The 13,535-nt window shown below is 37.1% G+C and overlaps 1 protein-coding gene across 7 annotated transcripts in view; it reads right to left on the minus strand.

Moving 5' to 3' along the window:
- Nucleotides 1–13,535, minus strand: part of cdc14ab (cell division cycle 14Ab) — a 45,295-nt gene that overhangs the window by 2,530 nt on the left and 29,230 nt on the right. For 3 of the 7 annotated variants that reach the window (XM_081384125.1, XM_081384126.1, XM_081384123.1), the window contains 9 exons: nt 12,903–12,965; nt 12,251–12,338; nt 11,117–11,347; nt 10,670–10,808; nt 9,864–10,017; nt 8,840–8,940; nt 7,466–7,516; nt 5,048–5,182; nt 3,679–4,039 (listed from right to left, as the gene is read on the minus strand). In XM_081384125.1, the coding sequence (XP_081240251.1) occupies nt 3,679–4,039; nt 5,048–5,182; nt 7,466–7,516; nt 8,840–8,940; nt 9,864–10,017; nt 10,670–10,808; nt 11,117–11,347; nt 12,251–12,338; nt 12,903–12,965 (1,323 nt within the window). Of the gene's footprint in view, nt 1–3,678; nt 4,040–4,432; nt 4,894–5,047; nt 5,183–7,465; nt 7,517–8,839; nt 8,941–9,863; nt 10,018–10,669; nt 10,809–11,116; nt 11,348–12,250; nt 12,339–12,902; nt 12,966–13,535 lie in introns of those variants that run through there. The other 4 variants (XM_081384127.1, XM_081384124.1, XM_081384129.1 and 1 more) reach the window with 3 other exon arrangements.

Genomic DNA, 13,535 nt, shown 5'->3' on the forward strand with positions numbered 1-13,535 from the left:
GATGTAAATGAGGGTGAGATGAGAATAAAAGGTCAAAGCTTAGAGAAGAAATACATTTGCATTAAATGTGTTTTTTTTACACTGACTTTGTGCAAAAAAGCCACTTTGGTTAGAAGACACAGGTGTACAACATGCACAACTGAATGCTAATTGTACTTAATTGCTGCAAGGGGGATGGGGGAGGGATAAACGAAGGAGAAAAAAAAAAATCGTTCAGCAGACAAATGTTGAAGCAACAGAAAGCATTGTGTTCCATTTAGTGTCGGCCGTTTTCTAATGTTTCATCAACGTTCTAATAACACCAGATTCGCATTCATTCAAAATCGTAAAAGTTGGATATATGGCTACTCGACGCTTTTGAACTTCTGATAAGAATATCTTAGCAAATTTGTGCCCACAGAATTCCGCAGGAAGCCCCACAGGTTTCCAACGAATTAGAAATGTCTACAAGCGTAAATGTGGCTGCATAACATTGTTTGAACATCTGATTGGAACATCTTGACGAATGTGCGAATCTGAACTTGATTGTAAACATCCTGAAAATTCATTCAAAGTTAAAAACAGCTTGTCAGAACGCAACTTTCCAGAAAAATTGCATTCATTTAAAATCGTAAAGTTGCATCATTTCTTGTTGACGTTCAAAGTATTGTCAAACAAAACGGAGGCTAGCTAGACCCTCCCTCCTGCGCACTAACTCCCCAAACCCCACCCCCAAATCCTTCTGGTCGGTTATTGGCTGGAACAGTTTGCTATGTTTCGTGGTGCGGGTTAGCCCAGTTTGTTTTTGTTGCCTTTTGTAGAGCCTGGGCTGTCTACAGAGACCGCTTTTTTTTTTTCAGTGTGTTCAGGGGACAGGCAGCTAGCGGATAGTGAGGAGATGTTTGCTGTATATGACAAAAAATGTTTTGGCCTAAAAAACGCGTGACATCGCTTAGAGCACCTTTAAATATTGAACATATGGCTACTTAACGTGTTTGAACTTCTGAATTTGCGCTCACAGAATTCCCGCAGGAAGCCCCACAGGTTTCCAACTAATTAGAATGTCAGTTGTTCAGTTCTATGAATATTCTACACATCCAACAAATGTCCACTTATTAAATATAATTTAAATAATTGACCTACTTTGACCATGTTTTCAGCTACCTATAATAACATATAGATCAATCTGCACAATTGTACCATGTTCAAAATCATTCAATAGAATTACAAAGTGCAGAAAAAAAAAAAAAAAAAGCTTTGTTTGGCTCTGCTGCTGAAAAACCAAGCAAAGTCGTTCAATTTTAATGAGAGCTGCTTCTGATAACATGATAATGATGAGAAATGAGACAACTTTATACTAATTCACTGCAACCTGAAGCAGGCATTTTAAGCAGCAAGAAAACGGATGCTATCTTGACGGTAATTATATTCGCTATAAACACCTAGCGTCAAAAAACTTTGTCAGTTGATCACCCTTTGAGGAAGAATGTTTAACGGAGCGCAGTGCTGCTGTCAGTGGAAGACAGAATGTGATATTCATCAACACTGCAGTGAAACTTTACAACGCCTACACGTGTAGCAGGAGTGACTCAGTGTTCTGAACAAAGACGGTTGATATGAGCCAATCGTCAATCACATAAACAGGGTAGTCAGGAAGAAATTCTGCCTGGAAAATCGTGAAATCACATGATAAACATGTACAGTGGCTTAATCATAAAAAAACGTATTCACAATGGGGAACAAATGCACTAAACAGGAAATTGTAGGGGAACTACCGAACTCCCTGAAGCAGGACCACTTCCAAAAGTTCTGGAGAAGGTCCAAGAACAACAGACTACTAAAATCAAGCTCATGACCTTTCCATCCAGGCCTTCAGGTCACGCAATACCACAGACAAATCTATTTTCTTTGAAGCGGTCATGTTTCTTATAAACCCAGACCTTTTCGACATTCATTGCTCCAATAAAACGTGTATTTATATTACAAATAAAAACAAGATGAAAGCTTTACAATTTGGGATCAATGACTTCAATGATTTCAATAATTCACCATGGAGAAATTTAAAGGTAGGCTAGGCAATGTTTTTCATAAACACTTTTAGTTACACTGGTTAAAACTCTAACAACTTGTGAAGTACTTCATGTTATGTTATGCTTTCAAAGCTAGCTTTTACGAAACTGCACACACTAGCTTCGATGCTTTTGGTTCTGAATCAGATTCAATTTAACCATTCTGATTCCTTAACAGTTCCATGAATGATTCGTTTAGTAATTATGAGTAAGATGGAACTGAGAATGCAACATATAAAAGGTGCATTTAGAGACCATTTAATCATGGGAAAAAATGTATGATACGTTTAAAAAGGGTGACTGATTCGTGAATCAGAACACTGATATATGCGAATCAGAACCATCATAAAACTTTGTTGTTGCCACAAAGGTCTACATACGTCTTAGGGAGCACAACTGACAACAAAAAAAGATGCATTCAGACAGCAAAGTCTGCGAATCAGTCTGCATTCTCTTGCGTATGATTCATTTCTGCATCGGAAATGAACAAACGCAACCATTGAACCAAACTTCAAGAAAATCATTTGGTTTTTGGAACCAGTTCAACAAGCCTTCACTACTTGAAGCGGGGGGAACATTTGTTTGACAATTTCAAACAAATTCTGAACATATTTGCAGCTTACACCACTCCCTTTGCATCAAACAGCAGCATTGAGGTGTCATTAGTACTTGTTAGCAGCCATGTTAGTGCCAAACCAGATCAGAGCTGTCAGCCTTCCACCATACATGTAAAAGTACCCATATTAGCTACGTTTTAAAGCCTTCATTATCTCCCCAATGAATCCCTGCTCTGCATTTTTAATATTTGTTTATTTAGTATTAATTTCCATCAGCGTGGGATGCACTCACAGAAATTGAAGGGTGACGGATTAGCTCAAAATAAAAAAAATGGTCTCATCCCGACCACTTGATTAAAGCTCACTTGACTATAGTAATTAAGTAAATATTAGATCATCTAATAGCGCTCTGAGAACACACTAGAGAAAGATGTACACAGAGTGAGATGTAACATGAGTGACATGCACGTGAGCGTGTATTCAGTAAAAACAGATGACATGCAACATGCTCAGGGAAGCATTTAAAAGCATCTGTTAGAGAAAACGTCAATATTTAAACCGAGATGTGTTGTGTTAGATCAGAGTAAAGTAGGAAGGATTTGGGAGAAAAAGTACCATGGCAACCATAGTTTCCACTAAAATACCTTTGTTACAGTTGTGAAACAAATATATATGGAATATTTTTTGTTCTAATTTAAGAGGTTCAAGAAGCTTCCAGACTTAGAAATGTCTAATTTATATATAAAAAAAAAAATAAAGGAAATGTATATAATTAAAATGCATATGAATCAAATATTAACTTCAAAAATACAGTTTTATTAACGTATTACACACGCAAAAGATTTCAGTGACCACATTAAATTCCAGATATAATTTATTAATTAAATTCCAAATTTTCTCAACAGTATAAGCATAAATATATTAGGCACCCTTCACTGTAAATTCTAAGAAAGAAAAGCCATACTTGTGAATTACTTGTAACTATAGCATTTTAGAAGAAACAAATGGTTACCATGGTAAATTTTATGAAATGCTGCTGCTGGGTGTGTATCTTGGGAGGAGAGATCACTTACGGGAATGGACCGGCTGAGGTAGCGTGCAGAGAGCCCACTCAGCCCTGTCGCGGGGCTTCTGTGGTGCCCCTGTTGCCTTTCATTGGTGGAAGGTCCGCTCAGGCCGGTGTGGTTGAGGTTGTAGGTCACACTTTTTGCCCCGCTGCTCGGGCTCACCCCATTGGTGTTCGGGGTGCTGGTGGTGTTATACTGATTGTTGTTGTTGTTGACCTCGTAGTGGTAATTGTGTGGGGCGATCGGGCTGCTGTAGCCCGTGCGGACGGGGTGGGAAGTGAACGAGGAGGGGGAAGGTGGTTTCCCAGAGCCGTTTGCTTCGCCATTTGGTTCGTACAGGTTACCCAAAGAGCTGGCTAACCTGGTGCTGGAGGATGGGATGGAGGGGAAACAGACATGAAGGGTGGAGGACAGGGAGGACACACTCGTACCCATATCTACACTGCACGACACGGAGATCATGGACAATCTAATGACAAAGGGATGAGGAATTGCATGTAGATTGGCTGAGATTGTATTTACTCTCAGCCTGAAATAGGGCTGGGCAACTTATTCAAAATTTACTACGGCAAAGTCTCTTTAAACTTAAATTAATTTAACTTGCCAAATGTAATTTCGTTTCTTCTACTTATGTAAATAATATTTTTGATTCAATCATACGTTTGTGTCATCACAAAAAACTAACAAAATGGGAAACAAGTAGTCAGCAACATTTAAAAAACGTAAGATAAATTTATCCAACCAAAACTTTTTTTTTTGGGGGGGGGGGGGGGGGTTATAAATGAGGTTTAAATGACTTTTTTCGCTTACATTTTGAGAACATTATTAAAGACCAAATAGCTTTAAACTAACATTTTATTAACATTACTGGAGAATGTTCCCATATTTATTATTATACATCTATAAAATATTGCCCAGCCCATGGCTGGAGTGTGTTAGAAAGTGCTTTTCAAGATGGTCTGAACAGTACTGGAAAGTAGTGGGTATGCACTTGGGCCAAAAATACATCAATATGACTCGATAAGTGCAAGTTTGGAGAGAGTGAAACAGTAGTAGGTAGGTGATATGGCTCTGGCTATTTGATTACATAAACGGCAGGGAACGAGTCGCTTGAAACCAGTGCACCAACAGCACGGAGCAACCAACTTGATTCCTTGCGTTTACGGCTCTCCGTTTCAGAGCATAGGGTAGTCACAGAGAGGAAAGAAGGCCACCAGGGAGCTGGGAGGAGAGAAGACAGAAGAGAAAGAAAAGAGGAGGAAGAAGTTACACAAAAGAGTTGGTGGACAAGTGAGAGAATAAGCAGACAGAAGAAAGATATGGAGAGTGTAGAGAAGATTGGAGGAAAGCTGATTAGTAGGGAGGTCAGGCTCACCTCTTGAGGTTGGTTGATGAAGATGAAGAGCGGTCAATGCGCTTGGCAGAGGCAGAGACAGAGGAGGATGGTGGGACTTTGGAGGATTTTAGGGGGGAGATGGAACCCTGGACAGTGGCTGCGGGTTTCATTCGGCTATAAAACACATACAAACACAAATACAGGCATGAAATCAGCTGAAATTACGTCAAAATCTTAACACTTAGATGTTAACACCATATTGCAAACTCTACAGGAGTAAATAAATAATTTGTGTATATATGAATGAATTGATATTTATTAAAACACACACATACACATAAAACACACACACATACAGTTTTCAGGGTGGATTTGAAGTAAGAAGCCAAAAGCAGGTCTGCAATTATATAAAAGACCACTTCATAAACAAGATACAATAGTCTGGGTTGCTACTGGGAATTTCATCTCCAAAATCCACCCCGGCATCATGAAAAATGCCATACTGACTATTTATAAGTACATTTCTAAGAGCCGTTATGTCTTGCCAAACACTTATGCTAGGAAATTAACTGTTTAAAATAATCTTTTAATGGAGTCATTGCTTCCGCATACAACAAGGGAAGCAGAGTATTGTTTTAAAGAGGCTTTGTTTGAGGATAAATAAATCAGGATAAAGAAGCAGGGAAAGTTACAGGCGAGGGTCCAAAATCAGCCTAGTAAAATTCCCTTCCACTTTTGTTTTCTATTTACTTTCATTTTACACTTTTTTTTCTTATTCTGGTATTCATTCTGAAGTGTTTTTTCTCTACCACTAATCACAATCTCCCACACAGCTTCTCCTCCTTTTTCACCCACTCCAAAAACTTTGACTCACAGTTTAATCTCACCAGTGAAAGTCAATTGATGAAGAGTTTGTGTCAAAAAAAACATGCTTTTAGAAGAAAAATGTATTTATCTTCATTAAGAATTAATTATTGTTATTTTTTAATGCATCAAACACTTCAATATATTATGTGCTAACATTTCAGAAACTCCATGAAAAGGACATTTTTCACATATCATATTCATCTTAATATATGTTAAAAATGTTATCCCCATTTAAATGAATTTGTCAGGGTTAGGGCCATGTCAGCATAAAAGGCTATATTCATAGCAAATACTGATAATAGCAATACCATTTCAAAAATTCTTATTGTATACAATAATTGAACAATATGATCTCTACAAACAAAATTATAAACAAATAAATAACAGCAATAATAATAATAATAATAATAATAATAATAATAAAAAAACAGTTGTCTTTTATTAAAATCTTTGTTTGAAAAAAAAAACCCTACTATTTTCCCAGGAGAAACTTTTTTTAAATCTCCATTGATAAACTTTGAGTTTTACATAATTAATTATACTTACTTTATTAATTAATTTACATATGAATACAACTTATGAATACATTTGGTTAAATAAGGGCCAGTGTGGAATTTTTTGTTCAAAACCTTGGGTTAGGGGTTTGTTAAAAAATAGAATATTTCACTGTATTTCTAATGTTTTTATTACACATACACACACACACACACACACACACACACACACACACACACACACACACACACACACACACACACACACACACACACACACACACACACACACACCCCCCCCCCCCAATATATTACTACTCCACTACAACCGAATCTGTACCAAAATAGTAAAAATTTAACTTGGCTCTCAGCTCTTTCCCTCTCTCAATCTTGGTCTCTATCAGCTAAATGCAAAACAAACAAATTTGCCAAAAGCTCATCCTTCATCCTAGCGAGAAGGAAATGCGACAGGAAGTGTAGGAGGGCCCATTATGTCCAAGAGGCCTCTTCAACTCGCCGCTCTTCATGAGAAATTAATTAAGGACTGCGCATTTCCTCACGAAGGGGTGTTTAATTTACATCTGGGTTAAACGTGCTAAAACGGGGCCTGTTCAAATTATTGACGACATCAAGCACACGAGGATGAAGAGTCCTGTTCTTATCGAGCGGTACTTCAAGATCTTGCTTTGTTAGCGTTGTGCGCAAGGAGGGGTTGGAAATTAAGATACGCCGGGGTATAATTTGTCTTTTAGATGGTGAAGTATGTAGAACGCCAACCGTAAGTAGGCTGTGTTTATTCCTTGGGCTATTTTTGTAAACTTGGAGAGGTCTGAGGTAAAATAGCTAGTGTACTGAGCCAACAGCTTACGCAAAGCATTTCAGAGAGCCATGTTTTATAGCTTTAGAATTTTATTATTTTTTTTTTTTATCCAAAGTTCATTTATAAACTGTTTTATAGACCAAAAACAGGCCACAAAACCATTTTAAACCTTTAAACAGGTGGTTGTGCTACTGTACCTTTAAGACTTTTATATGTAAATGACCTCTCTTATGACCTTTAAAGAAAACGAAATGGAAGTTTGGAATGAAAAGTTACCTGAGAGGCTGAGATGGAGACCTAGTGTGCATCTTCATGTCCTCGAGTCTGCTGGAAGAACATTGAGATGACACTGGGTTCAAGTACACACTGCTTGGTTATGTAACAAACTGCTTTTGAAAACCCAGAACATAGAGCTGTATGTAATAATTGAGTTCCAAGTGAAACAAAATGATATTCAATGCCCAAATTATCTACATTATCTACATATCTACATCAACTGTGCAGTACACAAGCAGAGCACACTGTGTGAAATACTATATCCCTATATAGAAAAATAACATGCAATACATACATATATATATAAATAATGAAATAAGTATTGAAAGATTATGTGTAGTTAACTTTAGTCAGATGCATTTACGTGGTTACTGTGCATTAGATTTAATCAACTCTATATGTGTCTGTAAAGGTGTGAACCAAATGGCCCATACAGACATATGGCCCATAGAAACTGATAGGTGTGAAACAACATTGCTCAGGGTAGATTGCTGTGTAGATCGATCTCCTGTAGGACGTCCTAACAGTTTTGCTTTGTTTGTAGCCCTTTTGTCTTCATGTATAAAGTTCTGTCTCACAGAAAGAACTTTGGGTTAAGATTGTTGAAGGGCGACATGCTAACATCGCTGCTGAAGGACTGCTACACTACAAACCTTCAATAAATTCTTCTCCCCACAAGAACTCTGGTCAAGCTTACTTATTTTATGTATTGGAGAAATCCAATACATTGGCGAGCCACCCAAACCACTGCTCGGCCAAATACAGCAAAATCTAACAGTATGCTAGAATTCCATTTCAAACTTAGGACTAAGGGATGTAAAAGCAGAAAGCAGAATGTTTCTCAATAGTCAGCCAATCCAGAGGTACAGGGAAACATCTCTCCAAGACAACAGGAATGCCATGTTACTATGCCAACTAGCTCTGTGCCCGATGCATCAGTGCTCTTACCAATCTGTGTTCTTTTGTATTAATTTTAGCTCAGTCTTGCATTTTAGAGTGGACTGGAACACTAACTATGGCCTGGTGTCATTTCTCTCTTCACTGAGCTAAAAGCTAATGGAAGTTGAAAGAGTCCTGATAAAAGACTTCATTCATGAAGGGGAATGAATGAGTGTCATTTATGTAATGTGGCTCATTATATGGACATCTGAATAGAAGATGTGATATTAGTCTTAGACCAGGTTTGCTTTGCTTTTTATGTCTAGGTTGAGATTCAGCCCCAAAATAGACTACTGCATCACGAAACGTAATTTGAGTCAAAATGAGTTGCATTCTCAGTATTGCCACATGTGGCGCTATTTCAGGTTGTGCTATAGCTCAACCAACAAAATAATCGTTTTTTTCCCTTCAAAAACCAAAGCAATGGCATCTTACCTTACGGCTCCAATAGTTGCAGACCTCGGCTGCCGTCGACCCTTTAAGGCACGCAGTTTGTCTCCTTGCGTCATACCGAGATCGTTCTCAGTGTAATCATTCTGTCGAGAGTTAGAGAACATCTTAACAGCTGACATAACTCCAAAGAGGTGCTGCTTGAGTTGAGTTAAAGGTCTAAAATCTGATTTATACTACACATATGCAGTATTTCACTGATTTTATTTAAATAAGTATTTATTTAAATACGTTTAAGATATATTTAAATAACCATTTTAAGTAGTAAAATACAGATATTCAAATTCGGGCCAATGTCGCTAAGGTGATAAATATATATATTTTTTACATTATATCTGTACATTTTTTCCTCGATGTATATAGTGGTTACGACCCTCTCTAACATTATACTCTACCAATAGTAATATATTATAAATAAATATTTTCATGTTACGGCTGATAATCATTAAATAGCCGATATTAATATTCTGTTTTAGTTTTGTCAAAATTAATTAAGGTCCCCCTTGCAAAACATAGCATCTTCTGCAGGAAACACACACACACATATATATATATATATATATATATATATATATATATATATATATATATATATATATATATATATATATATATATATATATATATATATATATATATATATATATATATATATATTTTTTTTTTTTTTTTTTTTTTTTTTTTTTAAGTAATTCGATTTAAAAATCATTCAAATTTACTTGAACAAATGTAAGCACAAATTTAAAATGACTAAAAACTAAAATAATTAGAAATTCTTCAAGTGAATTTAGGCATTAGAACATTATCTTTACTGCTTTCTTTCTGTACATTTATCATCTAAACGCAAAGAGAAGAAGAAATGAGCATGAAGAATTAAAAGTTCTATATCGACCGATGTGGTAAATTAAAAATCTCTAATATACAATATATTAACTATATGCTACTGATATATTGTGCATCCCTAATTTAAATAAAACAAATTTAAAAAAAATGTCCCATTAGGCCTCACCTCCTCCATACGGTCCAAGCTGTGGGATTTAAAGATGGAGGTGCTGATGGAGAGGTTGTCAATACTGGAGATAAGGTGAGGCACGGATCTGTCCTCATACTGCCGCTGCTTGGAGCGGTGAATATCTCCATGAGCCCAGAGACTCGCCTGCTTCCTGCAGAGTTACAAAGACAACAGTTCACATTCAATGTCTTGTTTTGCACAAATAATTCAGCCATGTGAAAATAAATCTGGTCTCAGATTGAACCGTTTACTCTATTCCAACACCTGATAATGGATACTTTGTGTCCAGCACACAGGAAAGGGAATCTGAAACGTCTCACAGTGCCCTAAGGTGGAAAATATGCGTGAAGATAACGTTCATCTATCCTGCCTGCGGTGGCCATTCTCTCACGCTGCGGCCCACAGCATTGTCTAAGCCCAACAAAATATTTGAGAGATTACGTTTAACTGACCTGCACATGGCCAGTGCTCTGTTTTAACTCAGACATGACAACCGAACCATGGTCTGGTTTTACAACGCACGAAAGGCCTCATTGATAGACGAAAGCTGCACGGAAACTCCACGAGCACTCCTTTTCCCAAGCCAGAGTTGGATGATTCAGCCAGATCTGGAACATCTGCTGACCTTATCTGCTTAGCAAAGGAGTGCGCTCTCGAAATAAGCTCTTACGCTGTTGAAAATACACGACTTTTGAAGTTAGAGCACTCGTCAACATTATGTAAACGTAGTGCACAATAAAAAGGAGGAAAAAAAGTTGTTAAGAGGCCAAAAGTGGTGCATTGTGGGTAGTTCCGGGACTTACTCTTCTAGGTAATGCTGCTGGGGTCCAATAACAGAGCCGGGTCTGCAGATGCGGATCCAAGCGATGGCTTCAGCAGCTGTGAAACGGTAGTGCTTCATTAGGTAGCAGCCAATCAGAGTCCCCGTCCGGCCTAAACCCGCTGTGATTGGTAGGAAAAAGGTCACAGGTGTTTAATGATCTTATTGATGCACTTCCAAGGCCACTTTACCATAATATTGATTATTAGGCTGATGCTTGTTAACATTTCATTTCTCTTTTAGTTCCTGTGAGACCATAAACTCCAAAAAAAACCTTCTTCATTGAGTCGGATCAATAAAACAGCATTTAAAGGTTTCATGCAACATAAAAAGATCATTAACATATTGACAACAATTGTCTTGCTAGCAGGTCAATGAGGTGATGCTGTGCGGCCATATTTCCATGTCTTTGATTTAAGTGGCGTCTCACCCTTGCAGTGCACGGCCACCGCTCCATCCGTGCTCTCACAAATGTGCAGGAAGCGGCGGGTGATGACGTCGCCGGGTGTGCTTCCGTCCACGAAGAACAGGTCGTAATGGTCGAAACCAGCATCTGTGAAGCGCTTGGATTCATAGATCTTCTTGTTGAGGCGCACTATGGTGGTGACGTTGTGCTTGCGGAAATATGGGAAATAAGCCTCGGGGGCATGTAGAGGATAACCTGCCACACAGGAGAAGAGGAAGTCCATCCATTCATAATTTTTAGTATTATACATGCATGTTAAATACAATTATATAATTAAGATACATTTATATACCATTACATATTTTAAAAATACATATATTTCACATATCTATATTATTGTATCTAAATATGGGAAATATAGTATAAGTATATATTAATAAAATTACATCTTAATATATTAATATATAATAATATTATACCATTACATTATTATATATAGTTATTTTTCATTTCTATAAAAAAGCACTCCAAGCTATACAACACACACACATAATATACATCATCCAGATTTAAATACATTTAAAATAAAGCAAAAATATTTATTTATATTTAATAGAAATGTATTGACAATGTATTAATGACAATGTATAAATTGTATAATGTATTGTATAAATGAATCCAACTAATTCATACAGAAATGTATTACAAATAAAAAAACATAGCATGCTAAAGTTAAAAACTACTTTTATCATATCCAATATGTAACCATACATTTTACATATTATATACATATTAACCATACACACCAACATTTATATATTATTATTATTATTATATATTATTTATTAGACTTTAACACTATATTACCCTTAACATTAACATGCATGTATATATAAAGTGAAGCACAAATACATATATTCATATATAATATAAATTAACTTAGTATGTAATCAATTATACAACCCTAACTGAACAATTTGCTTTCAAAAACAATCATAATATCTAATATGTTGAAATCTCTACCTATGTGTGTGTGATTCTGTGATGACTAAAACAAGGGCCCCCTCTACTGTCACATAAGTAAATTACATCAAACATTTCAGAGAAAGTGCTTAAATTAATACAATTATATGGCTAAAACATGGCAAGCAGCCTTACCGTTCTCTATTTTACTTTTCGGATGTGGACCGCTGAAAGCAAGAAGCTTGCCCGGGACGATCCAGTTCAGATCTCCATTCTCGACACGCTGGAAGGACACAAAGTGAGTCAAGGGATGGAAAATGAATAAAGAAACAGGGAACCAGATCAAAACAAGAAATTAATCAGGGAAGTTTGTATAACAGCCAATCGAGTATCTTTTATAAATGGCAAGTTGTGCTGTCCTGAAACGCAGGGTTAAACGAGACTGTTGTAACCCCTTCAAATAGGAGGGCACAGCGGGTAACGGATTAACACAAGCCAGAAAATTTACATAATACAAAAGGACAAATCAATCAAATGCTCATTTGACGGGAATTGTTCCCAGTGATTGTCTAAACAACTGAGATGTACAACAACCTTGTAGCGGATTATAAACACAGGTAGGCGACATATAATCATGTTGTGTGCGATTTAAATCAAACTGATCGAGCCGAGACTTTCATTACGTTAAAATGTCTTTTGGGCCCCAATGGAATAAACATGATTATGTAACCGGCTTGAGGAGCAATGAAAGTAATTCTGGGTAAAAAAAAACATTGCCTGCTGGTCCGCCTAATGAGCGTGAGCATGACACATTTCATATTGAGGGGGCGAAAAGGGGCATCATTACCTCATAATGTTCATACTCATTCACGTCGAACGTCTCAAAGTTCAAGAATCCGTGCTGAAGGGCCTGAAAAACAAAGTTAATTATAAACATCAGTCATATGTTAATCAAATCGAATTGCAAATATGTGCGTCTGTAAGGTGACTTTCCCCTGAAAGTCTCAAATATATATATATATATTTTCCCCACCCTAAACGAGCACACATCAATACCATCTGACTATGTTTAACCAATTAGTCAGCGTAATGGGGCTAAAGCGGCCTGTCTGGTACTCAATGAAGAGCTGCGCGGGAAGACATTAAGGAAAAAGGCACACGAGTTGATAAGCTGTGGCAGTGAGCGATGAGGGCTGCGTCTAATGGAGTGTCCAGTTTCTTCTGCTGATGGAGTCCACAGTCGGCTACCAGAAAACTGGTTAAAAGGTGCTCAAAGTCTTTTCTTCTCTTATTCACTTTATTAATAACTAATACTGGACTTTATACTGCTATATAAATGCAGTGAATGCAGCATCAGACGAAAGCAAAGACTTGCTGTCCTGTCACAGATGAGCCAAAGAGATACGCACCAACAATTTGCCCTCTTTTGAACTCTGATATGTCCCCTCCCCATTATGTTGTGTGGATTACCATAGAAGAT

This window comes from Scardinius erythrophthalmus (genome assembly GCF_964197995.2).
Source record: "Scardinius erythrophthalmus genome assembly, chromosome: 14".
In the NCBI taxonomy this organism is placed as follows: Eukaryota; Metazoa; Chordata; class Actinopteri; order Cypriniformes; family Leuciscidae; genus Scardinius; species Scardinius erythrophthalmus.